This window comes from Haliotis cracherodii, unplaced genomic scaffold (assembly GCF_022045235.1).
Source record: "Haliotis cracherodii isolate W230 unplaced genomic scaffold, xgHalCrac1.p SCAF_25, whole genome shotgun sequence".
In the NCBI taxonomy this organism is placed as follows: domain Eukaryota; kingdom Metazoa; phylum Mollusca; class Gastropoda; order Lepetellida; family Haliotidae; genus Haliotis; species Haliotis cracherodii.
In genome coordinates, this window is record NW_027266281.1 from 436,095 (window position 1) to 463,856 (window position 27,762).

The following is a 27,762-nucleotide window of genomic DNA, read 5'->3' on the forward strand; positions in this document are numbered from 1 at the left end:
ATAGGTCCCCAGTACCCCATGCTTGTCTCCCTGGGTCCAGTGTAGAATAGGTCCCCAGTACCTCATGCTTGTCTCCCTGGGTCCAGTGTAGAATAGGTCCCCAGTACCTCATGCTTGTCTCCCTGGGTCCAGTGTAGAATAGGTCCCCAGTACCTCATGCTTGTCTCCCTGGGTCCAGTGTAGAATAGGTCCCCAGTACCCCATGCTTGTCTCCCTGGGTCCAGTGTAGAATAGGTCCCCAGTACCTCATGCTTGTCTCCCTGGGTCCAGTGTAGAATAGGTCCCCAGTACCTCATGCTTGTCTCCCTGGGTCCAGTGTAGAATAGGTCCCCAGTACCTCATGCTTGTCTCCCTGGGTCCAGTGTAGTATAGGTCCCCAGTACCTCATGCTTGTCTCCCTGGGTCCAGTGTAGAACAGGTCCCCAGTACCTCATGCTTGTCTCCCTGGGTCCAGTGTAGAATAGGTCCCCAGTACCCCATGCTTGTCTCTCCCTGGGTCCAGTGTAGAATAGGTCCCCAGTACCCCATGCTTGTCTCCCTGGGTCCAGTGTAGAATAGGTCCCCAGTACCCCATGCTTGTCTATCCCTGGGTCCAGTGTAGTATAGGTCCCCAGTACCTCATGCTTGTCTCCCTGGGTCCAGTGTAGAATAGGTCCCCAGTACCTCATGCTTGTCTCCCTGGGTCCAGTGTAGAATAGGTCCCCAGTACCTCATGCTTGTCTCCCTGGGTCCAGTGTAGAATAGGTCCCCAGTACCTCATGCTTGTCTCCCTGGGTCCAGTGTAGAATAGGTCCCCAGTACCCCATGCTTGTCTCCCTGGGTCCAGTGTAGAATAGGTCCCCAGTACCTCATGCTTGTCTCCCTGGGTCCAGTGTAGAATAGGTCCCCAGTACCTCATGCTTGTCTCCCTGGGTCCAGTGTAGAATAGGTCCCCAGTACCTCATGCTTGTCTCCCTGGGTCCAGTGTAGTATAGGTCCCCAGTACCTCATGCTTGTCTCCCTGGGTCCAGTGTAGAACAGGTCCCCAGTACCTCATGCTTGTCTCCCTGGGTCCAGTGTAGAATAGGTCCCCAGTACCCCATGCTTGTCTCTCCCTGGGTCCAGTGTAGAATAGGTCCCCAGTACCCCATGCTTGTCTCCCTGGGTCCAGTGTAGAATAGGTCCCCAGTACCCCATGCTTGTGAATGTTAACTGAAAGTAGGATGAGAAGGATACAGTAGTGGAGCTTTATGTTCTTTAGCCTTATGGGGCGGTCGGGTAGCCTAGTGGTTAAAGCGTTCGTTCGTCACGCCGAAGACCCGGGTTCTGCCCTGATATTGCTGGAAAATTGCCAAAAGCTGCGTAAAACCATACTCACTCACTCTTTAGCCTTGACTGCGCTTTGGTTGTCAGCCATCCCATTAACCTCCATTTCACCTGGCCCAGAGTTGATTGACAGTGATACAGCTATTGGGGACTGTGGCTTAAAACAACACTCACTCCCCACTGATCAAGCGATGGGCTGTAGCAATATTCGATTAGTAAATGTTGTTTTTTCCCCATCGAACATATCTGAGTTGGGTATCCATGTTAAACTGCGGAATGGTATCTCACAGGGCTAGTTCCACCCAGGAACATTATTCAGGACACAAACACACACACTCAAACACACGCACACAAACACACGCACACAAACACACGCACACACACTCGCACACACACGCACACAAACACACGCACACAAACACACGCACACACGCACACGCACACACACACAAACACACACACTCAAACACACACACACACACTCGCACACAAACACACGCACACAAACACACGCACACACACACTCGCACACACACTCGCACACAAACACATGCACACACACTCACACACACACACTCAAACACACGCACGCACGCACACACACACACACAAACAAACGCGCACACACACATACACACACACGAACACACACACACACACACACAAGCATGCCCATCTGTATATTAGTAAAACAATCTTGAATTTGACGTTAAACCCCATTTCACCTCACCCCTAGATGTTTAACACCCTTCAATGGAATGACAATGATAATGCCAACAGCCTCTGTCTTTCAAATCAGGAATATTCCAAGTGACGTTTTTGTCAGTTTCACTCAATGGCAGGTTTTTTGCACCAAATGACATTCAGTAGGTATTGAGTGTGCAGGCATTGCTTGATGGTGATAGCTGGGACACATCAATCTCAGACGGTTCACACTGACTAGGTGCACGTTTTATCTTGCGCCGTGATTTCGAGCAAGCTGTGTGTATGTTATTCTACCAGCTGATAACCACACAGGTACTCCTGGCCAGGAATGTGTGGTCGGTCGGCTGAGGGACTCGCACTGCTCCGTCTTTCTTTCAGTTGAATATTTACATTTTCTCATTTTATAGACCTGTGTTAATGGGAGGGTAACACTCAGGCATGCTTAGACGGGCTGCTACTGAAGGTGAGATTGAAAGTGTCAGGTGAGATTGAAAGTGGAAGTTGAGATTGAAAGTGTCAGGTGAGTTTGAAAGTGCAAGGTGAGATTGAAAGTGGAAAGTGAGATTGAAAGTTCAAGGTGAGATTGAAAGTCGAAGGTGAGATTGAAAGTAGAAGGTGAGATTGAAAGTAGAAGGTGAGATTGAAAGTGCAAGGTGAGATTGAAAGTGGAAGGTGAGGTTGGAAGTGGAAGGTGAGATTGAAAGTGTCAGGTGAGTTTGAAAGTGCAAGGTGAGATTGAAAGTGGAAGGTAGGGGATTCCATCCCTGGCCATGTCATACCAAAAGAGAGTATGTCTTATACTCTCAATTCCTAGAGCCAAGCAGAGTAACAACAGCTTGTCGGCTCGAAGTCGGATGTTATTCACCTCACTTTTTTTTCCCGACCGCCCCTTTTATAACTCCTGACCAAGATTAATAGATATGTGGCCTCTGTGGTACGAGTTCTGCTGAAATATTACAATGAGTAACAAAATATGTTTTTCCCTCCTAAAACATACATGGCATTCTGCACACATGGGTCTGTGATTCCAAATAGTCCAGCTTACTGGGTGAGCCTGGGTGTAGGTGAAGCTAGGTGTAGGAACAAACCCACGCCCTGGGACCAGACACTGCTGTTGATGGTACCGATAACCTCTCGAATCACTCCAGGACAACAAGAACTTAAGGTACCAGGACCTAGAGCACTCCAGAAGGAAAACATCCCAGGTACGAAGATTCCATGTAGATCACAACATTCCAGGAGTCTTGTCCACCAGAGCCAGACAACCACCCAACATTCCAGGAGTCTTGTCTACCGGAGCCAGACAACCACCCAACATTCCAGGAGTCTTGTCTACCGCAGCCAGACAACTACCCAACATTCCGGGAGTCTTGTCTACCGGAGCCAGACAACCACCCAACATTCCGGGAGTCTTGTCTACCGGAGCCAGACAACTACCCAACATACCAGGAGTCTTGTCCACCGGGGCCAGACAACTACCCAACATTCCGGGAGTCTTGTCTACCGGAGCCAGACAACCACCCAACATTCCGGGAGTCTTGTCCACCGGGGCCAGACAACCACCCAACATACCAGGAGTCTTGTCCACCGGAGCCAGACAACCACCCAACGTTCGAGTCTTGTCCACCGGGGCCAGACAACTACCCAACATTCCGGGAGTCTTGTCCACCGGGGCCAGACAACCACCCAACATTCCGGGAGTCTTGTCCACCGGGGCCAGACAACTACCCAACATTCCGGGAGTCTTGTCCACCGGGGCCAGACAACCACCCAACATTCCGGGAGTCTTGTCTACCGGGGCCAGACAACTACCCAACATTCCGGGAGTCTTGTCCACCGGGGCCAGACAACCACCCAACATTCCAGGAGTCTTGTCTACCGGGGCCAGACAACTACCCAACATTCCAGGAGTCTTGTCCACCGGGGCCAGACAACCACCCAACATTCCAGGAGTCTTGTCTACCGGGGCCAGACAACCACCCAACATTCCAGGAGTCTTGTCCACCGGGGCCAGACAACCACCCAACATTCCAGGAGTCTTGTCTACCGGGGCCAGACAACTACCCAACATTCCAGGAGTCTTGTCCACCGGGGCCAGACAACCACCCAACATTCCAGGAGTCTTGTCCACCAGGGCCAGACAACCACCCAACATTCCAGGAGTCTTGTCCACCGGGGCCAGACAACCACCCAACATTCCAGGAGTCTTGTCTACCGGGGCCAGACAACCACCCAACATTCCGGGAGTCTTGTCCACGGGGGCCAGACAACCACCCAACATTCCGGGAGTCTTGTCCACCGGGGCCAGACAACTACCCAACATTCCGGGAGTCTTGTCCACCGGGGCCAGACAACCACCCAACATTCCGGGAGTCTTGTCCACCGGGGCCAGACAACCACCCAACATTCCGGGAGTCTTGTCCACCGGGGCCAGACAACTACCCAACATTCCGGGAGTCTTGTCCACCGGGGCCAGACAACTACCCAACATTCCGGGAGTCTTGTCCACCGGGGCCAGACAACCACCCAACATTCCAGGAGTCTTGTCCACCGGGGCCAGACAACTACCCAACATTCCGGGAGTCTTGTCCACCGGGGCCAGACAACCACCCAACATTCCAGGAGTCTTGTCCACGGGGGCCAGACAACCACCCAACATTCCGGGAGTCTTGTCCACCGGGGCCAGACAACCACCCAACATTCCTCCTGGTCTGAGGAGCTCGTGATGATTTCCATCCCAGCTGTGTTTACTAACCAAATAAACAAACAAGTTCACGCTGATGTGCTAATTGTCTGCCTGGCAGGGCTGGAGGAGTCCTGTTTGTTGACAAGGGTATGCCAGAATGCTTCCATGTTGATTCCACCTTGAAGGCAATCATTTCTTTGGTGACCATTTTGATCACCAGGACTGCCAAATTCTAGGTTTGGCACCTTTGAGCTTTATGGTTCTATTTTTAGGATATTCCCAAACTTGTTGCATTTGTGACAAATACAATGTCCAGTGCAATTCCTTATTTGGATTTGTACCATATGTTCGTGAAATTTTGTAAGGTAAACATTTGACCTGCCTTTGTATGTGTTTGTGATGGGCCACCGATGGGGCAGGATACGCTCACCTTTTTGCAAACACTTGGTATCGTTACCATTTGTAAGTGTTTCATTAACATGAGAGCGGGATATAGTCAGAACCGTACAGTGGACTCTGATTTCTTGTGAATATGGAAGATGGGTTTTGTCACTTTTATTATAGAAATAAACGACTTGTGGTTGTTGTTTATCATACAGTAAAACACGCCAGAGTGAATCAACCATCCTCACTTGAACAACTTAACCAGTAGATAACTAGGACAAGTTAACCGGTAGATTTGACCAGTAGACGTCTAGGACAAATGACCAGTAGAGATCTTGGACAAGTTGACCTGTAGAGATCTAGGACAAGTTGACCAGTAGAGATCTTGGACAAGCAGACCAGTAGAGATCTAGGACAAGTTGACCAGTAGAGATCTCGGACAAGTTGACCAGTAGAGATCTCGGACAAGTTGACCTGTAGAGATCTAGGACAAGTTGACCAGTAGAGATCTAGGACAAGTTGACCAGTATATATCTAGGATAGGTTGACCAGTAGAGATCTAGGACAAGTTGACCAGTAGAGATCTCGGACAAGTTGACCAGTAGAGATCTCGGACAAGTTGACCAGTAGAGATCTAGGACAAGTTGACCAGTATATACCTAGGACAAGTTGACCTGTATATATGTAGGACAAGTTGACCTGTAGAGATCTAGGACAAGTTGACCAGTAGAGATCTAGGACAAGTTGACCAGTAAAGATCTAGGACAAGTAGACATGTGGGACCACCAGACATGTAGGGCAAGTTAGTGAGTTGACCTTATGTAGCCTTGTGTGATGATACTGGCAGCGGAGGCAGCCTCACCCCCCCCCCCCCCCCCCCCCTTGATGTGAACTGTGTCTGGAACACCTTCAGTGCTTCTGTTGCTTGCAGTTCCCAAATCTCGCGCCTTGTTGCTGATTCCAAAACAGATTAATTAAAAATCACTTCAACATGTGAGCACGGTTAACCATCATCTCCTTCAGGTGCACCCCCAAACATGAGGAAATGAAACATAAACATAAGTGCTGATGCAAGTTTCGTATGCGTTCATCTCTTCATCACACAGCCTTGCACTCAGGACCAGTGTTTAGGTTGCAGGAGAATGTTTGGATTCCATTTGTAATAAATTAGATCCGATTACACCAGCAGCAGTTCAGCGCTCTCCATGCTCTTATTCTGGTGCATGCGTGAAGTGTTAATTACCACGATAGAAAAACCTGATTCCAACAATGAGGGTCAGATTACCCACCTCAACTTCAAGTACTCAGCTCAACTTGAATCACATAAAATTTACAAAGGTTTGTTTGTTTGTTTGTTTGTTGTTTAATGCTGCATTCAAGCCATATGACAGCGGTCTGTAAATAATAGAGTCTGGACCAGACAATCCAGTGATTGACATCATGAGCATTGATCCACGCAACTTGGATCGATGACATGCTTCAACCAAATCATGCTTGCTTGCAGGTCAGGGAAGTAAGGTCATCATCGCAGAGATTCTGGGAAACAATATAAATTCCCAGCAACCTAATGTTGGCCGTAAGAGGCAACCAGTAGACATCTGTTTGGTTTGGTTGGTTTGTTGTTTAACGCTGCACTCAGCAATATTCCAGCTAAATGACGGCGGTCTGTAAATAATCGAGTCTGGACTAGGCAATCCAGTGATTGACATCAAGAACATCGATCCACGCAAATGGGATACGATGACATGCATCAACCAACTCAGCGAGCCTGACCACCCGATCCCATTAGTCGCCATTTACAGAAAGCATAGTCGCCTTTTACGGCGAGCATGGGTTGCTGAAGACCTATTCTACATCAGATCTTCATGGCTCCAGACACGTACATAAACTCTTCGTCTACTGTTGCAAATAATGCCTAAACAAAGTGCCAATACTTCACGAATTGTCAATTAGACGTCTAATGCATTCTCAGCATCAGTGTTGAGGGGTCACGCAGATAATGTGAGATGAAAGGAACCATTTTATACCCACAACGGCTGTGACGTGTCACGTATTGGAGGTGCATGAGCAAACCACTGGTTGCATTCAGGTTTGGGCTTTGCATACAATCTTGCACTTTTCATTGTTTTCAATTGTCAAATTTTCCAGTTTGATAAAACCCTCCAATCAGTGTAAACAGGTTCTTCTACTGTTCATCATGTTGTCAACATGCTAAGACCTGTTGACCCGTGATTGCAAGTGTTTGTATTGGTCACCTGACACATTTGGTGATAACTGGGACAATACGAAACGAGCAGTGTTGCAGATTACTTAAACTTTGCCCGTGAGTTGAATATGTACTAATGTTGAATGAGTTGAATATGTGAACAACCTTTCAAAAGAATACTTCAAACTTTTACCGACACTAAGTATGTTGTTCCTTTCCCTTGGAGTTGGGGTGACTCTTGGTTTGGAAAGCACTATTGCGATAACTATTGATATTTCAAGCAACTACTGCGATAAATATCATTAGTTTTCAGTGTATCGTTTTAGATGGATTTTAGAGTTGAATTAAACCTTGGAACTGAAGTTTCCTTTGAACGTGATAACCATCACAATGAATAAGTAAAGTTTGAGATATAACTGTTTTTTGTTTACCCTAATTATTTAAGAAAAAGAAATTTCCACATTAGCATGTGTAAATTACCACCACTCATGACCAAAAGAAAAACAATTTTGAACAGCAATGAAAGTATTTTATTGATATGGTAAATACAATCGAAACTATCGATATTCCAAACTGAAATCGATACTATTGATTGAAAACTGATTTAACAATCGATTTAATGACTTTAAGTGCTGACCAATAGCAATATATCGATAGTTGGATTTATCGTGACACCCCTACTTGGGAGGACATTATAGGTTGTAGCAGGATCACTCGGGGTACATGGGGTTGTATGCGTCCTGCCGGAGGTTGTGGTTTGAAACCTAACAACCCCATGTACCCCAAGTGATCCTGCTACAACAAATTTGTATTACCCACATGTTTTAATATGACATTGTAAACCAAATTTAAAATTGATAGACAACAGGTGTTCATTTGAGTTGAGGTTAGCTTTGGCTATGTCAAGGGACATGCACTGACTTGGAAAAAGCTTGCAGGTTTTTGCTTTGAAGTGGGGTATAAGAGATTTATTCTGCCTCTCAGCAAATCCATGTGCAGCCTGATTTGCTCATGGCGGGGTATAAGAGATTTATTCTGCCTCTCAGAAATCCTTGTTCAGCCTGATTTGCTCATGGCGGGGTATAAGAGATTTATTCTGCCTCTCAGAAATCCTTGTTCAGCCTGATTTGCTCATGGCGGGGTATAAGAGATTTATTCTGCCTCTCAGAAATCCTTGTGCAGCCTGATTTGCTCATGGCGGGGTATAAGAGATTTATTCCCTCGCTGAGAAATTTCTTCCCCCCTACCCCAGGGGGATCATGCGGACCAATCAGATCTCATCATCCCGACATGAAAGTATGATAACTAATGTTATTCATGTTCCAATATTTCCAAATCCTGTTAATAACAATTCCCAACCCGTTACTTTTGCATCCATACGGTCCATGAAACGCCTGGAACTCATTATCTGCATGAGGCATGTTAGGAGATACAGGAACACGATTTGTCCGTACATACTTCCGTCCGTCCGTCCGCCCGCCCGCCTGTCTTTCCGTCCATCCGTTCACTTCTCAAAAGGACCAATTTTCTCAAGATCTTTTTAACGTGGACAAATGAAATTTTCCACACTGATATTACTGGTCATTATGATTTTTACAGAATTATGGCCCTTGTTCTGTGCTTTAACATAGCGTTTGCAATGGGGACAACTTTTCTCAGAAACCCATGACGTCACATTCATGTGACACTTGTCAAAACGGTGTTGGCAAATTAGTCCCGTAAAATACTTTTTGTCCAGAATTATGAGCCTTGCTATGTGTTTTTAGATTTTGAGCACACACATTTACAGCCCTTGATCCATATTATTTTACAAAGTACATAGAGTCTGCAATGGGAACATGTTTTTTCAGAACCTCCTGAAGTCAGCTTATCTGAGAGATACTTATCAAGACTGAGTTCAAGATTTGGTGCCAAAAATTATTTTTTCCTGAGAAGGGGCCATTCATGTTCATTAATTTCACATTTAGTATTTTTTTCTGATGACATAAGGCAACCCAAGTGCTTATGCAAGAGTCTGGGGATAGGGATAACACTGTTTTCTTGTTAACAAATGACTTTTAAGACAGACAGAACATTTACTTGACCCACTTCAGTGTGCCGGGGAAGGAGGAGAGGAAGCCCCTCTTGCCCTGTTAAACAATATACACAAACATCTTGAAAGTTCTTTGTACAAATCTTGTTTGTTGACTTCTCCTCTGCTTTCAGTACCATACAAACTCATCTGCTAATGCAAAAATTATCTAATCCTGAAATTATTAAATGGACATTACCTTTTCTTGTAAACAGACAACAGTTTGTGACTGAATGATATCAAATCATCTGTAACCTTCACATCTACGAGTGCTTCTCAAGGTTGTGTGCTCTCTCCTGTTTTATTTAGTATAGACACAAAAGTCTGCGTCTGTGCGTGTGAGAGTAAGATACCATGCCGCAGTTTAACATGAATACCCCACTCGGACACAATATACTTACTCCGAGCTGACCAGTAACTGTTTTAGTCCCTTAATGCCCAGCGCCAGACAGGGTAACAACAAGTACCATCTTTTATTGTTTTGGGTATGCCGCAGCCGGGGCCTGAACCCCGGACCTTCTGCTCTCCGGGCGGATGCTCTACCACAAGACCAGGAGGCAGCCTAAGACAGTCAAGATTCCCAGATTTTCTAGAATATGATCTATTTGTGTTAGGACCACTTCAGTTATGTTACTGATGCAGGTACTTGCAGGGAATGTCAGGAAATAGCAGGAATATACAGCATTCCTGGCACCGTTATTGAAATCTGTCCCACCAAAAAAAATGAGACTGTGTGGTCTCCCTCAGATGATATGGGGGTAAATTTAAGTACAAATATCTCGTCAAAGTTCTGGTGATGATGTCAAGAGTGAGATTTCAGTTAGCCTGCCACCATGGGGTGTAGTTTTAAGAGTATAAAATATCCATTATAGCCGATTATGTATAATTTCTGTGAACTCTCAAGTTTGAAACTGTTACTCTTCAATTACAAGGTTAAAAAATAGGGTGCTGCTTTTAACTGAATTTCTCTGGCTCAGTTGGACAAATTTATTCTTTATCAGGAGAGTGTGCGGTGCAAAAAGTGCATATAATTAGGATCTTATTTAAACTCAATTTGTGAGTTTGTTTTGGTTTTCAGAATTGTGTAGTTTGCACAGTGTGCACTTGAACTAGATAGCAAGGTAATCTGCACTCCTTGACACTATTAAAGTGCTGTGCTGTCAGATGCATAGGTTGGGTGTATTCAGGAATTGTCAGTTTAAGTGATACATTCAGTAGATTAAATTAACAAGGTGCTTTCTCAAAAGAGCAAAAAGTGTCATATATTTTATGGATGCAGCTACCTTGGCTCTGCAGGTGTGGACAAGCAGGGTTGAAACGACTAAACGTGCTAATTGTGCATTGTCACAAAAAAACCATCAGATTGCTGCATAATCCAAGATGCGACGGATGTGCTGCAGAATGAAGTTGAAAATGTGTTTTGTGCACAAGCATGCACAAGCGTGCGCGAGAAAATAAATATAGTTTGCAGCCATAAAAAGTAATTATTTGAATATTAAATAAAAAAATTATCATAAATAATAATAATAATAATAATAATAATAATAATAATAATAATAGTGAAAGAAAAGTTCTTGGTGGGTTTGACTAGGCAGCGAAGTCCCATTCGCTGTCTGGGCTGCGTGTAGAGGGGGCAAGGGCCCTGAGCTGATGATAAGCCTAACCAGTCTGACTGTGCCAGGATCACCCAAACCCTCTTTGTGTTTTTTATTTTAATCTGTAAATAATAATAATAATAATAATAATAATAATGATAAAGATAATGAGGAGTTTGGCCAGTGTTTCTGTTTTCCGGTATATATACACATCGCAATACAGGTCAAAGTATGGCAATATGTGTATAAATACTTGTGGAATAACCAGTGTATACCATTCCCCCAAATATCACTCAGACATTGTAAAGGTACCAGACCAGATAAATAGTTTCCAGTGCAGAATTTTCGAGACTAAAAATAACAAAAAGGTAAACATAAGAATAAGGGTGTGTGGTTCATTACCGGAACAACGCTACACTGGTACAAGGTTACAACGGTACACTGGTACAAGGTTACACTGGTACAAGGTTACAACGGTACACTGGTACAACGGTACACTGGTACAAGTTTACACTGGTACACCGGTACAACGGTACAACGTTACACTGGTACAACGTTACAACGGTACACCCCTACACTGGTACAATGGTACACCGGTACACCGGTATGTTGTGGTGCAAATCTTCAGCAATATGTATTGCGATACATTTGTAAATGTAGCAATGTATTGGGGCAAATATGAATAAGTATATTTATGTGTTCCTAATTGATATCGAGATGGAAAATAGTATCTCCCTGATACAACTTGCCTCTGACCATCTTTTTATCAATTAGCATGTACACATCACCACTATCAAGCTCCTCACAGCGATAGCTCATCGCGGAGCTCTCTGTACCGAGAGTATAACGAAGGTGTCACGCGCTGGGAAGGAGCCTGATGGTATCTGACATTAATACAGGGTATAACACTGATTAACTCTGAAAATGTAAATTGTCAATATATTGCAATACGTATCGCAATACAGGTCAAAGTATGGCAATAAGTTGCAATACATATCGCAATACAGGTCGAAGTATGGCAATATATTGCAATACGTATCGCAATACAGGTCAAAGTATGGCAATAAGTTGCAATACATATCCCAATACAGATCAAAGTATGGCAATATATTGCAATACATATCGCAATACAGGTCCAAAGTATGGCAAAATGTTGCAATACATATCGCAATACAGGTCAAAGTATGGCAATATATTGCAATACATATCGCAATACAGGTCAAAGTATGGCAATATATTGCAATACATATCGCAATACAGGTCAAAGTATGGCAATATATTGCAATACATATCGCAATACAGGTCAAAGTATGGCAATATATTGCAATACATATCGCAATACAGGTCGAAGTATGGCAATATATTGCAATACGTATCGCAATACAGGTCAAAGTATGGCAATAAGTTGCAATACATATCGCAATACAGGTCAAAGTATGGCAATATATTGCAATACATATCGCAATACAGGTCAAAGTATGGCAATATATTGCAATACATATCGCAATACAGGTCAAAGTATGGCAATATATTGCAATACATATCGCAATACAGGTCAAAGTATGGCAATAAGTTGCAATACATATCGCAATACAGGTCCAAAGTATGGCAATATATTGCAATACATATCCCAATACAGGTCAAAGTATGGCAATATATTGCAATACATATCGCAATACAGGTCAAAGTATGGCAATATGTTGCAATACATATCGCAATACAGGTCAAAGTATGGCAATATATTGCAATACATATCCCAATACAGATCAAAGTATGGCAATATGTTGCAATACATATCGCAATACAGGTCAAAGTATGGCAATATGTTGCAATACATATCGCAATACAGGTCAAAGTATGGCAATATATTGCAATACATATCCCAATACAGATCAAAGTATGGCAATAAGTTGCAATACATATCGCAATACAGGTCAAAGTATGGCAATATATTGCAATACATATCCCAATACAGATCAAAGTATGGCAATAAGTTGCAATACATATCGCAATACAGGTCAAAGTATGGCAATATGTTGCAATACATATCGCCATACAGGTCAAAGTATGGCAATATGTTGCAATACAAAATCCAGGTCGATAGACAGCCCTACATAAGAATAGTACTGTTTAATGTTTGTTCTGAGGAAACAGCAACAAACTGGTGGATTGTCATCTTAGTACTATAACTTCCAACCATCGGGGTTCAACTTTTAAAACCTGACGGTTCGTCAGCAAACCAGGCTGGCTCGGACTGTCAGACAGGTGGGTATTTTAACCCCTTTTCCCGCTCACCTCATCATCTGCTGGGTTAGAAATAGTGAGCATGTGACGGTGCATGTCCCGGCCGCCGCCGCGTCTCAGGACTGACACTTACTGTTGTGCACGCAGCACAGCAGTGTAGGCTGAACCACTGTTGTGGCCACAACTGCCACAACAGGCCATAAACTCTATGACAGTTGTTGTAAAGCAGACATGGGCTGCACCCAAGGTTTAAACACGCTTGGTAAAGAGGACCAGCAGAAAGCTGTACACGTGAGCAAATCTGACATACAACCATGAGAGATGTATACAGCAGAGCTCCAGATAAGCTGCGTATCTGCGTGAAATACGCATCAGAAATGCAGAAATACACAGTAAAATATAATCCAAGCGTATCAAATACGCAACGAACATTACAGATACGCTACAAAAATAAAACTTGTGCGTACCATCAAAATATTGTGAAGTAACCCTTCGTATTCGATTAGCAAATCAGCAACTTATTTTGAAATAATAAAGGGGCATTCCGTCAACATTGCTAAACTCCACGATGACAGTTACATCATGATCATTTGCCATCAGAAAGTTCCCTCAATTAATGTTGCCCAATGGCAAGAAAATCTGTAGAGGAAGTTGTTGTTGTTGTTTAAACATTTATTGTAATTCTGGATCCTGGAAATACAAAACACCAACTCCTGACAATGTGATGGGTGGTCTTTTATGCTAACAGGTTGTACTTTTGAGTGAGATCTTCTGTTACGTCAGAAGCGATCAGTTAAATTATTTGCAACAATGCATTGAGCTGCGTCATGAATTAACCAATCAGCATTGAGCTGCGGCATGAATTAACCAATCAGCATTGAGCTGTGGCATGAATTAACCAATCAGCATTGAGCTGCGGCATGAATTAACCAATCAGCATTGAGCTGCGGCATGAATTAACCAATCAGCATTGAGCTGTGGCATGAATTAACCAATCAGCATTGAGCTGTGGCATGAATTATCCAATCAGCAGGAAGCAGCAAACTGGGGGAAGGAACTGGGATCTATGTTTGAGACAGGATAGCTTTCAGTCAGCACTTGAAAACATACAAATAGTTCTGTGAAATTAAGGAATCAAACAGTTTCTCTTTTCCCCACAACACAACACATCATATTTCAGAGCACCTGCTTATCCTGTGAAGGTTTTGGGGGAATTTGAGTACAATATTTTGTTTAATATATAATTTCCCTTCCACTCCCCATCTCTCTCTCTCTCTCTCTCTCTCTCTCTCTCTCTCTCTCTCTCTCTCTCTCTCTCTCTCTCTCTCTCTCTCCTGTCTCATTTTCTCTGTCTCTCTCTCTGTGTCTCTTTTTCTCTCTCTTTCTCTGTCTCTCATTCTCTCTCTTTCTCTCTATTTCTTTCTCTCTCTTTGTCTCTGTCTATCTCATTCTCTCTTTGACTCTCACTCTGTGTCTTTCTCTCTCTGTGTGTGTCTCTCTCTCTCCCTCTTTCTGTGGGTTTTCTCTCTCTCTTCTGTCTCATTTTCTCTCACTGTCTCTCTCTCTCTCTCTCTCTCTCTCTCTCTCTCTCTCTCTCTCTCTCTCTCTCTCTCTCTCTCTCTCTCTCAGGAATAGTTACGCTGGCTGTCCACCTGTATGAAGCAAGGCTATGTGGAGGGGGGCTGTGCACTGGCTACATGAATGACCTTTCTTAGGTGCACAGCCATCACAGGGCTGCCTCCATGCTTTGAAGGCTGTGTACCTCCGACTTGTAGCCCTGGGCTTCAGAAGGAAGCAGTTAAAGAAATCATTTGTCGCCACGACATCCGCAGACCACAAAGGCTGACGTTGGTGCAGGCCACGGTTATCTTTGTCCTTTGGGAAACTTTTCTGATTTGTAGAAGTTTTGGTGCAGTTCCTGTGGAGTTGTGGTAGTGGTGCTTTGCCAGTGTGATTTGTAGGTACAGCGGTGGTAGTAGTAGTGGTGGTGGTTGTCGTAGTGGTGGTGGTTGTCGTAGTGGTGGTGGTGGTTGTTGTAGTGGTCGTAGTAGTAGTGGTGGTGGTTGTAATAGTGGTGGTAGTAGTAGTGGTGGTGGTTGTAGTAGTGGTGGTGGTAGTAGTAGTGGTGGTGGCTGTCGTAGTGGTGGCGGTTGTAGCAGATATGGTTGTACTAGTGGTGATAATACTATACCTATGTTAGGCCCTCGTTAGACAGGTCCCAGAGTGTTGGATGTCAGGTCCCAGGTGTTTGGTCCCAGGGTGTCGGGTCCCAGGGTGCTGGATTCCAGGTGTCCGGTCCCAGGTGACTCGTCCCAGGTGTCGGGTCCCAGGGTGTCGGTTCAAAGGTGTTGGGACCCAGGGTGTCGCATCCCAGGTGTCGGGTCCCAGGGTGTTGGGTGTAAGGTCCCGGGGTGTCAGGTCCCAGGTGTCGGGTCCCAGGGTGTCGGGTCCCAGGGTGTTGGTGTAAGGTCCCAGGGTGTAAGGTCCCGGGGTGTCAGGTCCCAGGTGTCGGGTCCCAGGGTGTCGGGTCCCAGGGTGTTGGTGTAAGGTCCCAGGGTGTAAGGTCCCGGGGTGTCAGGTCCCAGGTGTCGGGTCCCAGGGTGTCGGGTCCCAGGGTGTTGGTGTAAGGTCCCAGGGTGTAAGGTCCCGGGGTGTCAGGTCCCAGGTGTCGGGTCCCAGGGTGTCGGGTCCCAGGGTGTTGGTGTAAGGTCCCAGGGTGTAAGGTCCCGGGGTGTCAGGTCCCAGGTGTCGGGTCCCAGGGTGTCGGGTCCCAGGGTGTTGGTGTAAGGTCCCAGGGTGTAAGGTAACAGGGTGTAAGGTCTCGGGATGTCAGGTCCCAGGGTGTAAGGTCCCGGGGTGTAAGGTCTCAGGGTGTAAGGTCCCAGGGTGTAAGGTCCCAGGGTGTAAGGTCCCGGGGTGTCAGGTCCCAGGGTGTAAGGTCCCGGGGTGTCAGGTCCCAGGTGTCGGGTCCAAGGGTGTCGGGTCCCGGGGTGTTGGTGTAAGGTCAACACAAGTTGATAAAAGTGGGAAAACTCAGATGCCGAGGATTTTTTCCACTTTTATCAACGAGTGTTGATATATTTGATATCAAAAGAGACGAGGGTGAGATTTTATTTATCATCCAACATCATTCTTCCAACTTTTTCAGTTTGTAGGCAGTAATAAGCAGTGGCTTAAGTGTAAAAAGTACTGCTAACAGCTTCAGTAGCAGAGCGATAAGTGATGTCATTTAATTATGACGTCATGGTAACCAATGATGTCACAATGGTCTGCAAAGCATTGTGATGCAATTTCATTGCAGCGATATCTGATCTTGAAATTATCCAGATCCCAAGACACCTTTCCACAGGGTACTGCCTGGAGGAGCCATTGAGTGCAAGCAGAATGCACTGACTGACATCACCCCCCTCACTCCCACCCCTCCCCCCTCTTCTGTGTGATAGCGTGTGCCCCCTAGTAGTGTAATTAGCTCTGCCTCTTTCGCCACCTGGGCCAGGGTGCTTCTATTTAGAGACTGCCGCTGCTGTTTTAGGAGGCATCAAACATTCAGCTTCATCTGTACATGGCTCACCTGCCTCCGTAGCCTTGGCGCACTTTCACAGCTGCCTGTCATGAAAGAGATTTTATGATGTTTCTTTGGCAATGAGGCTTTAGGAGTGGGATGAGGCAATGAGATTTGAGGGATGCATTCCGGGATTGGCCCATTCATACGTTGAGAGTTGTTGTTTAGTGTCCTGCCCATGATTTTTTGTCCCCCCTGCATATAATGTGGGGGATATAACTATAGGCATGTCTGTCTTTCTGAATCGTTTCTGGAGCGGAACTTGAAAACCGTTAAATATTTCTTCATCAAACTTTGGATTTATGTCACTTAAGTGGTGAAGATGTTGCTATTTGGGAATTTTTCCAATTTTTTTATTTTCCAATTTTCATGAAAGCATGCCGGACATAGGCTCACTGTGTGAGTGATGTTTGTTTCCGAAGCAGAACTCAAAAACTGTTGAATATTTCTCCATGTCACTTTTCATAGGTTTAAACTACATACTGAACTGGTGCCTTTTGCTATTTAGGAATTTTTTATTTTTTATTTTTTATGATTCCATGGCAACAAGTTGGATTTAGGTTCTATAAGGGTGGTGTTCATTCAGGAGCGTAACTCAAAAGCTGCTGAATACTTTCTTACAAAACTTTGCATGTCTACCAGGCACATACTGAACTGGTGCCTTTTGCTATTTAGGAATTCTATAAATGTTTATTTTTTACGTTTCCATGGCAACAAGTTGGATTTAAGTTTTAATATAGGGTAAGTTCACTTATGGAGTATAACAAATAAACTGTTAAATATTTCCTTGCCAAACATTGCATGTCTATATATAAAGCAGGTAGAAAATTGGTGCCATTTGATATTAAGGAGTTTTAGAAATATTTATTTTATAATTTCCATTCCAGCTATTTTGACATTGGCTAAAAGAAATGTTGGGTCAGTTACATGGTTTTGAACCATAAAATGTTAAAATGGGAGGGGGATATAGATGACTTCGTTGACTATACGCTTGTTTAGTTATTGTTTCTTGTAATTTGTCATTTGTTTGCATAAAAAACAAACACAGAAACACACTTGTTTTACTTTCCATTTCATATGGATGCGACCATGGTGGATCTTTTGTGGGTAAACAATGTATGCTTCTTCAAGGGGATTTTATGGAGCTTCCTTCAGTAATGTCTATCAACTATGGCATGTCACAGTGCTATCACTATGACGATACAGCCTGGGGTTCCAGCAAGTTCTTTTGGAATTAGGGTTGTATTGGAAGTATTCAAATCAATCTCTAGATTGGGTCAAATTGCTAGTTTCTGGTGTGCACCCATTGATGTAATACCCTAAGGATCTGACAACGGGGGAAACAGTCTGAACTCACTTTATTTGTCTCTGTGTGTTTGACTCATTGTCCCATGTTTTACCCCTGGCCTCTCTGTGTCGGTACTGAGATTACAGCCCACCTAGGGTCTGCTCTTTCTGCAGACTCCACACTGTTGAGGGGTGGGACAATACACCAACTGTGTGATCCGATATGTATCACGATACCTTGCTCACGATCAGTTACGTATCACGATACCTTGCTCAAGATCCGATACTTATCACGATACCTTGCTCACGATCCCATACGTATCACGATACTTGCACATGCTCTTATCGGTGATGCATGAGCCATCTTTTTCATAGATAGGATGACCAAATTCCTGGCACACTGACAATTTACTATTGGCATTGTCAAGAATGGCGCAATGGATGAAAATATTATGTTTTCACTGCTCATTTTCAGAAGTAATTAGTGTTTGGTGGAACATTTATTAAAGAATACAACGGTAGAAATTGTCACTAGTCCTATAGTCCTTGCCGAATTGCCGAGTAGCTAAGGTATTATAAGGGCTTGTAGATGTCTGACAGATCTGTTGTCATCAGACAGCACCATATAGCAAGGGACTGTCAGGAAAGTTTGGTTTTAAAAACATGTACTTGAGAAATAAAGAATGATTGGGAGTTGTTTCTTGCACAATATAGCACTGTATGGAGGACAAACCATGTTGATATCAACGTTATGTTCCACCTTTTTAAGGGTGATGGTAAAATGTACAAGCTTTAAAGATATTTTACCTATACATGTATTTGAAGAATGATGACTCCATCAACACTCTCCTCTCAAAAATAACGTTGTCCATTATACGACGTCATCAAGTTGCGAGCGCATGTTCCAATCTCCAGGAATAAATGTGTTGTGTCTAAATTATGAGGTCTGGACAGACACACTTGTTTGTGGACTTTACATAATTCTGTTTGGTCAATTAGAGGTTTCAAATCGCAACAAGAACCTCAAATTAGCAGCTGATGTGTTATATGCATATTGTTATGAAAATACTTCTAAAAGGGTGTCTAAAGGCATAATGAATCGTACATATGTAGAGAATACAATGACAAGGTGTTCTCCCTACGATGGATGTGGCAAGACATCTACAGGAATCATGGGAGAAATTGTTGAAGTGAATGTGTGAATAATTTAAGCGACAGATTGAAATTTGGTTAATATTTATACCGAACAGTGTAATTTCATTTGTTATCTCGCAGTGAACATTGTGCATCGTGATTACAACACTCTCTAGAACTGATGATGTTTTGTCCGGTCCTCTGCTGAGCTGACTGTCTGACAATAGTTCTGAGAATGTTCTGTCTGTTTCCAGTGCGGTGCTACCAGTGACTGACTGATTGTCTGACAATAGTTCTGAGAATGTTCTGTCTATTTCCAGTGCGGTGCTACCAGTGTTCCCACTGCAACAAGAGGTTTGCCACAGAGCGAATACTGAGGGACCACATGCGTCACCATGGTGAGTAACGGAGGATTCACAAATGCATCTGGGATGCAATTTGTGCCCTTGTCAGGCAAAATGGGGAAAAAATGTATTTTGTTCAACTTTTGATATTTTATTTAAATAAATAATTTCATACAATTTAGTGGTATTTTAATTATGTAAGATTATTATTGTTATTGTCCTGTGTTCTGATTGATTTAAATAATCAAAGACTGATCAGAAAGTCCAACTGACCAAACAATCAAACACAATTTTTCATTTTTGAACACAGATTATTCAGCACCTCTCTCAACACAGGTATAGTTTTGTTTCCAAGGAAGTTTATTCTCTACTCAGTAACTGAACAAAAATGTTAGACATAGTGAAGCCATTGTCTTTTTTTTCAAAACATTATGAAGGTGAATGTGGGATGTTCTGGACATGACTTTTTGTAAAACTGGAAGGATGACTGAAGATTGAAAACTTCAAAATGACACTGTTCGCTCGTCACGCCGAAGACCTGGGTTCCATACCGGACATGGGTACAATGTGTGTAGCCCATTTCTTGTGTCCCCCACCGTGATATTGCTGGGATATTGCTAAAAGCGGCATTAAACTGTACTCACTCACTCACTCTCTCAAAATGACACCAGCCAATCATCAATCATGATTTTACAAACACAAGTTATCCATGAATTCATGTGACTACACAACACCAAACTATGAGTTATATCTACACTAGCATGAATTGCCAAAATGAATTGCCAAATATTGTATTCCCATTTGGGAATTGTTTATGATATTTGCTGCTTACTTGGGGATGATTATCTGCCTTTGAACAGTCCTTGGGGTTCAACCCCACTCTATATCACCTAGCTTTGTGCATAACAAGGAATCAGAGCACAGGCAGAACTGGACGTAGAATCCCTGGTCCTCCTCCAGCCGCAGATGTGCTCGATTATGATACAAGCACGATACAAGAGTGGTAACATTTGTGACTTGTACCACCCACTCCCTGACACTCACTCCTGTTGATTGTGCCCACAGTGAACCTCTACAAGTGCCCCTTCTGTGACTTGTACCACCCACTCCCTGTTGTCACACCTGTTGATTGTGCCCACAGTGAACCACTACAAGTGCCCCTTCTGTGACTTGTACCACCCACTCCCTGTTGTCACACCTGTTGATTGTGCCCACAGTGAACCACTACAAGTGCCCCTTCTGTGACTTGTACCACCCACTCCCTGTTGTCACTCCTGTTGATTGTGCCCACAGTGAACCACTACAAGTGCCCCTTCTGTGACTTGTACCACCCACTCCCTGACACTCACACCTGTTGATTGTGCCCACAGTGAACCACTACAAGTGCCCCTTCTGTGACTTGTACCACCCACTCCCTGTTGTCACTCCTGTTGATTGTGCCCACAGTGAACCACTACAAGTGCCCCTTCTGTGACTTGTACCACCCACTCCCTGTTGTCACACCTGTTGATTGTGCCCACAGTGAACCACTACAAGTGCCCCTTCTGTGACTTGTACCACCCACTCCCTGTTGTCACACCTGTTGATTGTGCCCACAGTGAACCACTACAAGTGCCCCTTCTGTGACTTGTACCACCCACTCCCTGTTGTCACTCCTGTTGATTGTGCCCACAGTGAACCACTACAAGTGCCCCTTCTGTGACTTGTACCACCCACTCCCTGACACTCACACCTGTTGATTGTGCCCACAGTGAACCACTACAAGTGCCCCTTCTGTGACTTGTACCACCCACTCCCTGTTGTCACTCCTGTTGATTGTGCCCACAGTGAACCACTACAAGTGCCCCTTCTGTGACTTGTACCACCCACTCCCTGTTGTCACTCCTGTTGATTGTGCCCACAGTGAACCACTACAAGTGCCCCTTCTGTGACTTGTACCACCCACTCCCTGTTGTCACTCCTGTTGATTGTGCCCACAGTGAACCACTACAAGTGCCCCTTCTGTGACTTGTACCACCCACTCCCTGTTGTCACTCCTGTTGATTGTGCCCACAGTGAACCACTACAAGTGCCCCTTCTGTGACTTGTACCACCCACTCCCTGTTGTCACTCCTGTTGATTGTGCCCACAGTGAACCACTACAAATGCCCCTTCTGTGACTTGTACCACCCACTCCCTGTTGTCACTCCTGTTGATTGTGCCCACAGTGAACCACTACAAGTGCCCCTTCTGTGACTTGTACCACCCACTCCCTGACACTCACTCCTGTTGATTGTGCCCACAGTGAACCACTACAAGTGCCCCTTCTGTGACTTGTACCACCCACTCCCTGTTGTCACACCTGTTGATTGTGCCCACAGTGAACCACTACAAGTGCCCCTTCTGTGACTTGTACCACCCACTCCCTGACACTCACACCTGTTGATTGTGCCCACAGTGAACCACTACAAGTGCCCCTTCTGTGACTTGTACCACCCACTCCCTGACACTCACACCTGTTGATTGTGCCCACAGTGAACCACTACAAGTGCCCCTTCTGTGACTTGTACCACCCACTCCCTGTTGTCACACCTGTTGATTGTGCCCACAGTGAACCACTACAAGTGCCCCTTCTGTGACTTGTACCACCCACTCCCTGTTGTCACTCCTGTTGATTGTGCCCACAGTGAACCACTACAAGTGCCCCTTCTGTGACTTGTACCACCCACTCCCTGTTGTCACTCCTGTTGATTGTGCCCACAGTGAACCACTACAAGTGCCCCTTCTGTGACTTGTACCACCCACTCCCTGACACTCACACCTGTTGATTGTGCCCACAGTGAACCACTACAAGTGCCCCTCCTGTGACTTGTACCACCCACTCCCTGTTGTCACACCTGTTGATTGTGCCCACAGTGAACCACTACAAGTGCCCCTTCTGTGACTTGTACCACCCACTCCCTGTTGTCACTCCTGTTGATTGTGCCCACAGTGAACCACTACAAGTGCCCCTTCTGTGACATGACGTGCCCCGCCCCGTCAGGACTCCGCGCCCACATCCGGTACAGACACACCATGGAGAAGCCATTCAAGTGTGCCCACTGTGAACACTGGTGAGTTGTCATGGTGACGCTGCTTGGTAGGGACAGCATTTCAGGAGGCTCAGAACATATTGTTAGTTGGAGGCTCAGAACATATTGTTGGTTGGAGGCTCGGAACATATTGTTAGTTGGAGGCTCGAAACATATTGTTGGTTGGAGGCTCAGAACATATTGTTGATTGGAGGCTCGGAACATATTGTTAGTTGGAGGCTCGGAACATATTGTTAGTTGGAGGCTTGGAACATATTGTTAGTTGGAGTCTCGGAACATATTGTTAGTTGGAGGCTCGGAACATATTGTTGGTTGGAGGCTCGGAACATATTGTTAATTGGAGGCTCGGAACATATTGTTGGTTGGAGGCTCGGAACATATTGTTAATTGGAGGCTCGGAACATATTGTTAGTTGGAGGCTTGGAACATATTGTTAGTTGGAGGCTTGGAACATATTGTTAGTTGGAGGCTTGGAACATATTGTTAGTTGGAGGCTCGGAACATATTGCTAAATTAGGACCACATTGACTCGTTTTCGGCTTACTTCTCATAATTTAGAAATCAAATGTGGCTGACATTTTAATATTCCTCATGAATTTAGAAAATGTAAAGTTTGAACTTAAACCATATAAAAAATGATTATCACTAAGTATACAACTCGATTCCTACTTGAGCCCCCAAGCATCTGATAGCGAAGAGTAAGGGAGACAACTCTTTCAATACCGTTTCACAGGTGTGTCTGCTGATAGATGCCATCAATGATTTACCTTGGTCTGTACATTTTCAAATCCTCAGGACCCTCAGTGATATATTTGTGGGTCCCTGGTATTGAAATAGAGGTCCCAAGGCCCCCTTCCTCCTTCATCCCCGTATACCCCCGTCTATAAAGTGACACCACCTAAGAGCAACCCCCCTGTACAAGCCTTCAAAATCAATGCTAATTTTTATACCCCGTCTATAAAGTGACCCCCCCAGTCTATAAAGCGAATCTGAATGAAGAACAAACACATTTCCTACATTTGCAGTTGTAACGTGTTTGTCTTCCACAGAACAACATTACATCGTATCCCTTCATCGAATTCAGGGAAACGAACAGATCATAACAATTAAACCTGGTCAATACAAATTTGAAATTTGAGATAAAACATCACTAGACATGATGATTTACCGATTAAATTGTATTTCCTGTTCTAGGCATTGTTTTGTATGCAGAGATTACGATTTCTGTGTGTATTGTCTCGTAAACTAAGCCGAAGCAGCCATGAGCTGTACACTCGTTTTCTCGGAAACTCCCAGTGATTTGGTTGAAACACAATTGTTTGTTTGAAATTAATCCTGAAAGTCAAGGGGTCCTCGGTACATGCGTCCTGTTATAAGTTACAAGACCTCCCTTGTAAAAGGCAGAACAAGCTTACCCTCTTCGCGAACACCTGGTGTCATCACTGATTTTTAGTGATCCATTCATATAATATTTTCCATGGTTGCCCAGTGGAATTTGTTTTGTGAGATATGAAGACTGAATAGTCTCAGGTGTTGATGTTTTCAACGTATACTGACTGACATTGTTTCAGTGCCAAGAGTGGCGCTGACTTGCGGCGCCACCTGGAGAGTCACAGCAAAGACAGTCTCTTCCAGTGCCACATTGACAAGTGCCGATACAAGGCGCGGTCCTACACCAGCCTCACGAACCACTACAGGAAGGAGCACCAGGTATAGAACTATAGGAGTCAGGGGAGATATCAACTGGGGTAGTAGGGGAGTCAGGGGAGATCTCCACTGGAGTAGTAGGGGAGTCAGGGGAGATATCAACTGGGGTAGTAGGGGAGTCAGGGAAGATCTCCACTGGGGTAGTAGGGGAGTCAGGGGAGATATCAACTGGGGTAGTAGGGGAGTCAGGGGAGATCTCCACTGGAGTAGTAGGGGAGTCAGGGGAGATCTCCACTGGGGTAGTAGGGGAGTCAGGGGAGATATCAACTGGGGTAGTAGGGGAGTCAGGGGAGATCTCCACTGGAGTAGTAGGGGAGTCAGGGGAGATCTCCACTGGGGTAGTAGGGGAGTCAGGGGAGATATCAACTGGGGTAGTAGGGGAGTCAGGGGAGATATCAACTGGGGTAGTAGGGGAGTCAGGGGAGATCTCCACTGGAGTAGTAGGGGAGTCAGGGGAGATCTCCACTGGGGTAGTAGGGGAGTCTGGGTACATCTCCACTGGAGTAGTAGGGGAGTCAGGGGAGATCTCCACTGGGGTAGTAGGGGAGTCTGGGTACATCTCCACTGGGGTAGTAGGGGAGTCAGGGGAGATCTCCACTGGGGTAGTAGGGGAGTCAGGGGAGATCTCCACTGGGGTAGTAGGGGAGTCAGGGGAGATCTCCACTGGGGTAGTAGGGGAGTCAGGGGAGATCTCCACTGGGGTAGTAGGGGAGTCAGGGGAGATCTCCACTGGAGTAGTAGGGGAGTCAGGGTAGATCTCCACTGGAGTAGTAGGGGAGTCAGGGGAGATCTCCACTGGGGTAGTAGGGGAGTCAGGGTAGATCTCCACTGGAGTAGTAGGGGAGTCAGGGTAGATATCAACTGGAGTAGTAGGGGAGTCAGGGTAGATCTCCACTGGGGTAGTAGGGGAGTCAGGGGAGATCTCCACTGGGGTAGTAGGGGAGTCAGGGGAGATCTCCACTGGGGTAGTAGGGGAGTCAGGGGAGATATCAACTGGGGTAGTAGGGGAGTCAGGGTAGATCTCCACTGGAGTAGTAGGGGAGACAATCCAGCGATTGACATCATGAACCTCAATTAGGATACAATGACAGACATCAAACCAAGTCAGCGAGCCTGTCCACCCGATCCTGTTAGTCACCTCATACAACAAACAAGGTCTTGCCTGCTCATGAGAGTTTCTGGCCAGAGCGTAGAAAGTACCCATGCTTGTCTCCCTGTTTGGGTCTATGGCCAGGGTGTAGAAAGTACCCATGGATTCCCAGATAAGATAGGTCTCCATTACCCAGTTCTTTACCTTCTGGAATACTGGACAATGTCTCGTTTGGTCAGTCTGTACTGAAGGTACTTCATGCACAGTAGCATAGTAGGGACATGGATGGCCAGTTGTCTGAGGTGCTGCAATTGTGTAGAGTTGCATCCCATGGGCACACCAGAAACCTATGATCATGGGATCCAATTCTGGTTCGCCAAGATTATTTGTTTGATAGGCATTACTTAGAAGTTGATGGATGACAAAGTAGACACAATTTATGAATAACAACTCCTTTAAATATTGTGAAGATGGCGTTTCGGTATGGATCCTTATACCGTTGTCAAGCAAGACTATATATATTCTGTACCTTGTTCATCATTCAGTCTTGCTTGACAACTGTATTAGGATCAATACTGTAATGTTGTCTTGACAGTTGTTGTCCATAAGTTGTGCCTACTTCGCCAAGAGTATGTTTCTAGGTTTGTCTGCACCATAACCGTGCTTGTGGGTTTTACCACATGTAAACATCTAACACCTTTCTTCCAACATCAAGCGACCCGTGAAGATCCGGGGTAGAATAGGTTTTCAGCAACCCATGCTTGCCGTAAAAGGTGACTATGCTTGTTGTAAAAGGCGACTAATGGGAACGCGTGGTCAGGCTCGCTGACTTGGTTGATGCATGTCGTTGTATCCAAATCGATGTTCATGATGTAAAGCACTGGATTGTCTGGTCCAGACTCGATTATTTTCAGACCGCCATCATATAGCTGGAATATTGCTCAGTGCGGCGTTAAACAAACCAAACCAAATCAAACATCAAGCTGACACCCCATGATGTCACTGGAATAGTGTTCATAACAACATTAAACCCAACTCACTCACTCACTCAATAGTATAGTGTGTTAGTGAAAGCAATAGGATGATGTTATGGGAGGTTTTCCGTGATGACACATTTTTTGTTGTTGTTGATTTTAGTCAGCTTCGTTGTCTGTGGGTTAGTCCACGTTGCACAAACATGACATGAAAATTGATACAAAAAGATTCCAACTTTGTCTGTATATCTGCCAGATTCTCGACACTTCTCGCTACTTCTGTCACGTGTGTGAGAAGAGGTTCACACGAGGCAACCAGCTGACCAAGCACCTAAAGAAACAACACAAGTTCAAGTGGCCCCCCGGACACTCCAGATTCAGGTAAAGGTATTATGCTAGTGTCTGTCATAGAGTCGGGACACTCTAGATTCAGGTAAGAGGCGTTGTGCTAGGGTCTGTCATAGAGTCAGGACAGTCCAGATTCAGGTAAAGGTATTATGCTAGGGTCTGTCATAGAGTCAGGACTCTCTAGATTCAGGTAAAGGTATTATGCTAGGGTCTGTCATAGAGTCAGGACAGTCCAGATTCAGGTAAAGGTATTATGCTAGGGTCTGTCATAGAGTCAGGACTCTCTAGATTCAGGTAAAGGTATTATGCTAGGGTCTGTCATAGAGTCAGGACAGTCCAGATTCAGGTAAAGGTATTATGCTAGGGTCTGTCATAGAGTCAGGACACTCCAGATTCAGGTAAAGGTATTATGCTAGGGTCTGTCATAGAGTCAGGACTCTCTAGATTCAGGTAAAGGTATTATGCTAGGGTCTGTCATAGAGTCAGGACTCTCTAGATTCAGGTAAGAGGCATTGTGCTAGGGTCCTGTCATAGAGTCAGGACTCTCTAGATTCAGGTAAAGGTATTGGGCCGGTCTGTCATAGAGTCAGGGCTCTCTAGATTCAGGTAAAGGTATTATGCTAGGGTCTGTCTTAGAGTCAGGACTTTCCAGATTCAGGTAAAGGTATTGTCCTCGGTCTGTCATAGAGTCAGGGCTCTCTAGATTCAGGTAAAGGTATTATGCTAGGGTCTGTCATAGAGTCAGGACTCTCCAGATTCAGGTAAAGGTATTGTGCTAGGGTCTGTCTTAGAGTCAGGACTCTCTAGATTCAGGTAAAGGTATTATGCTAGGGTCTGTCATGGAGTCAGGACGCTCTAGATTCAGGTAAGAGGCGTTGTGCTAGGGTCCTGTCATAGAGTCAGGACTCTCTATATTCAGGTAAAGATATTATGCTAGGGTCTGTCATAGAGTCAGGACTCTCCAGATTCAGGTAAAGGTATTATGCTAGGGTCTGTCTTAGAGTCAGGACTCTCCAGATTCAAGTAAAGGTATTATGCTAGGGTCTGTC

At 45.0% G+C, this 27,762-nt stretch overlaps 1 protein-coding gene across 1 annotated transcript in view; it reads left to right on the plus strand.

The window, feature by feature from the left end:
• LOC139472773 (uncharacterized) overlaps window positions 1–27,762 on the plus strand; it is a 79,939-nt gene that overhangs the window by 49,563 nt on the left and 2,614 nt on the right. The window contains exons 6-9 of the mRNA XM_071255240.1: window positions 19,500–19,577; window positions 22,495–22,615; window positions 24,166–24,304; window positions 26,622–26,746. Of these exons, the coding sequence (XP_071111341.1) occupies window positions 19,500–19,577; window positions 22,495–22,615; window positions 24,166–24,304; window positions 26,622–26,746 (463 nt within the window). The remainder of the gene's footprint in view (window positions 1–19,499; window positions 19,578–22,494; window positions 22,616–24,165; window positions 24,305–26,621; window positions 26,747–27,762) is intronic.